The sequence below is a fragment of the Nematostella vectensis genome, chromosome 2, assembly GCF_932526225.1.
Source record: "Nematostella vectensis chromosome 2, jaNemVect1.1, whole genome shotgun sequence".
Lineage (NCBI taxonomy): Eukaryota > Metazoa > Cnidaria > Anthozoa > Actiniaria > Edwardsiidae > Nematostella > Nematostella vectensis.
In genome coordinates, this window is record NC_064035.1 from 7,359,298 (window position 1) to 7,361,628 (window position 2,331).

The 2,331-nt window shown below is 41.6% G+C and overlaps 1 protein-coding gene across 3 annotated transcripts in view; it reads right to left on the reverse strand.

The window, feature by feature from the left end:
• Positions 1-632, reverse strand: part of LOC116619264 (integrin alpha-9) — a 31,412-nt gene extending 30,780 nt beyond the window's left edge. For 2 of the 3 annotated variants that reach the window (XM_032383871.2, XM_032383873.2), the window contains exons 1-2: positions 416-632; positions 15-250 (exon numbers count right to left, since the gene is read on the reverse strand). In XM_032383871.2, coding sequence (XP_032239762.2) covers positions 15-196 — 182 coding nt within the window. In that variant the 5' untranslated portion in view covers positions 197-250; positions 416-632. The remainder of the gene's footprint in view (positions 1-14; positions 251-415) is intronic. The other variant, XM_032383872.2, reaches the window with a different exon arrangement.
• Positions 633-2,331: the final 1,699 nt, after the last annotated feature.

A 2,331-nucleotide genomic window follows, 5' to 3' on the forward strand; every position in this document is an offset into this window, starting at 1 on the left:
AAATGGAGACCCACCATTTACTGCTAGCTGAGGAATGCAGCGCCACAGTATAACCAAAATAAGGATTGACGGAGCTTGAACCGCCTGGGTGGCTGTAGATGACAGCTTGGCTCGTGTCGACATTGAACGCTCGCGAGTTTCCCAAAACAAGGAGGAAACAAAACAAGCAAGTCAAATGACTTGCTATTTTACCCATCTTGAAGATTACCGGCGAGCGATGCTAGGGACCCTGGGTCATGAATTGTTCTATCTGGGACGAAAAAATCATTAGTCATGTAACTACATCCAAGTAAAACCCTGATTAACTGTCGGAAATCGTGGTTACTTAATTTCAATTCATTCCTTATCACAAGGGAGGCATGCGAAGAGGTTCAAACCACTGACACGACTGCACGTCACAAGACCGCAAACCTACCTCGATAAGATGTGCTCGTATCCGCGCGATAAAACGATATTTCTCTTCACTGCACGTCTATCGAGAGAAAGACATCGAGTTGTAATCTTGTTATGGTAGTATTGAGTATTTCGAAGGTGAGTTGTTCTTGTTGTGTTTCAAGTCGGATACGCTTGACAAGTTGAGCGAACTTTCCGCTTCGCTTCCTCGGTCCAACCGATAATATGAACCTCCCACCCGAGCAGATCTGGCGATCATTAACCAAGTTGGAAATATAAAACCGAAAAAAAAAATGTAAAATGTCTAAAAAACGCGAATTTGCCTATAAACGTGAAATGAAAGTGAATAGACTATACTTTACGTCGAGGAATAAATAATGATACAAAACAATGATAAGTTTCGTTCTAGCGTGAACGGATAAGACGTTTGCATAATTTCGCACACTTCCCGCACTCGATGCAGTAATTTTTAGTAGTATGCAACGCTGGATCCAGTTCCATAAATATTTTCCTCGTGCAAATACCTACCTTCATCTCGCAATGAAGAATGATTAAAGATTGTGTAATACATTTTATGGACAATTCAGTATGTTTTTTGTAACACTATCGCGTTGGCTTTTTTTTGCAACAATTGGGTAATGTGTCGGATAACCTGGAAAAACTGCAAAGTGTTTCACAATAGGAAGAAAGGGGTTATTAAGCCCAGTCCCTTGCTCTCACACCTCTCCGCGCCGACTCACCCTACAAAGGTTCAATTTGGTCTAGCCCCCCCCCCTCCCTTTCCGATATCGTCTTGCCCCTCCCCCCCCCCCCCCTTTTTCGTGCCGTCCCGTCAAGAAATGCGGTAACGAAGATAAGAGTAAGTGAATCGTGAAAAGGACAAATTGAAAACCGTGATCAGTGATTGCTACCTTCGCCGTGATTCGTGAATGACGAAATTTGATCAGCGTGAATCGTGGATCTATGCTCTTTGAAAATCATGAATCGTGATCTATGCTCTTTAAAAATCGTGAATCGTGATTTCCGAGTAAAGATTGATCCTTGTCGTCAGTTTATCACTTTATCGTAAAACGTGATTTCCGATTTTTGAAACTCGTGAAACGTGCAGAGACACCCCCTTACCGTACACAACTCCTGAACTCCTATGAAGAACTTCCCCTAAATCAGCCGATGTTAATGGATGCTTTCTCACACTTGGTAGTTTGCTAGTATGACAAAGTCAAAATATCGCTTTATCCGGAGTTTCTGCAATCAGGTAATAACGATTTTTTTCGCTCATTTCGCCCCCATGCCGTACACTTTTTAGAACTTTTTTAATAAGAACGTCCAGCCTGAGATTTCACCAAATTTCAAGAACATGCTGAGGCTCAGATAGCAGAAAAAAACTTTTCTTTTTTTGTCCTGATGCGTTCTAAAATGCAGAATCAAACTGTGCTCTTAGTGTAATTTGTAATTAATGTAATAATTCATTGGGTATTATATTCAGCCTTAAAATGTCCCGAAAATAAGAAAGGCCCAGCCTCAACTGAAAATTAGACGTTCTTATAAAAAAGAGTTTATGCAGGGGCAGATCCAGGGGGGGTGGGGGGTGGGGTGGATAATGGCCGACTTATAACTGATCCAGTGGTTCTTGGTATGTCACATAGATATAACAATACTTTACGCTGAATTGGATTTGTCGCGTCAGCAAAGTCAAGCAGGCGAAGGCTCATGGAAAGTACCTCCCGTCCCTCAGACATTTATTTTTTTCAAACAAAGTGACTTTTCATTTTTTTTTCACTAAATCCACCCCCCCCTTTGTATCCGCCCCTGGTATCGTTATATTGAGGTTTCCCAGCAATGAAGGGTGACATGTTTAGCTCCGTTGTTGCTCTACAATTTTCTCATGCGATCTCTTTCTTTTCTCTTCAAATACAAGTAAAACAAGTCAATGCAGAA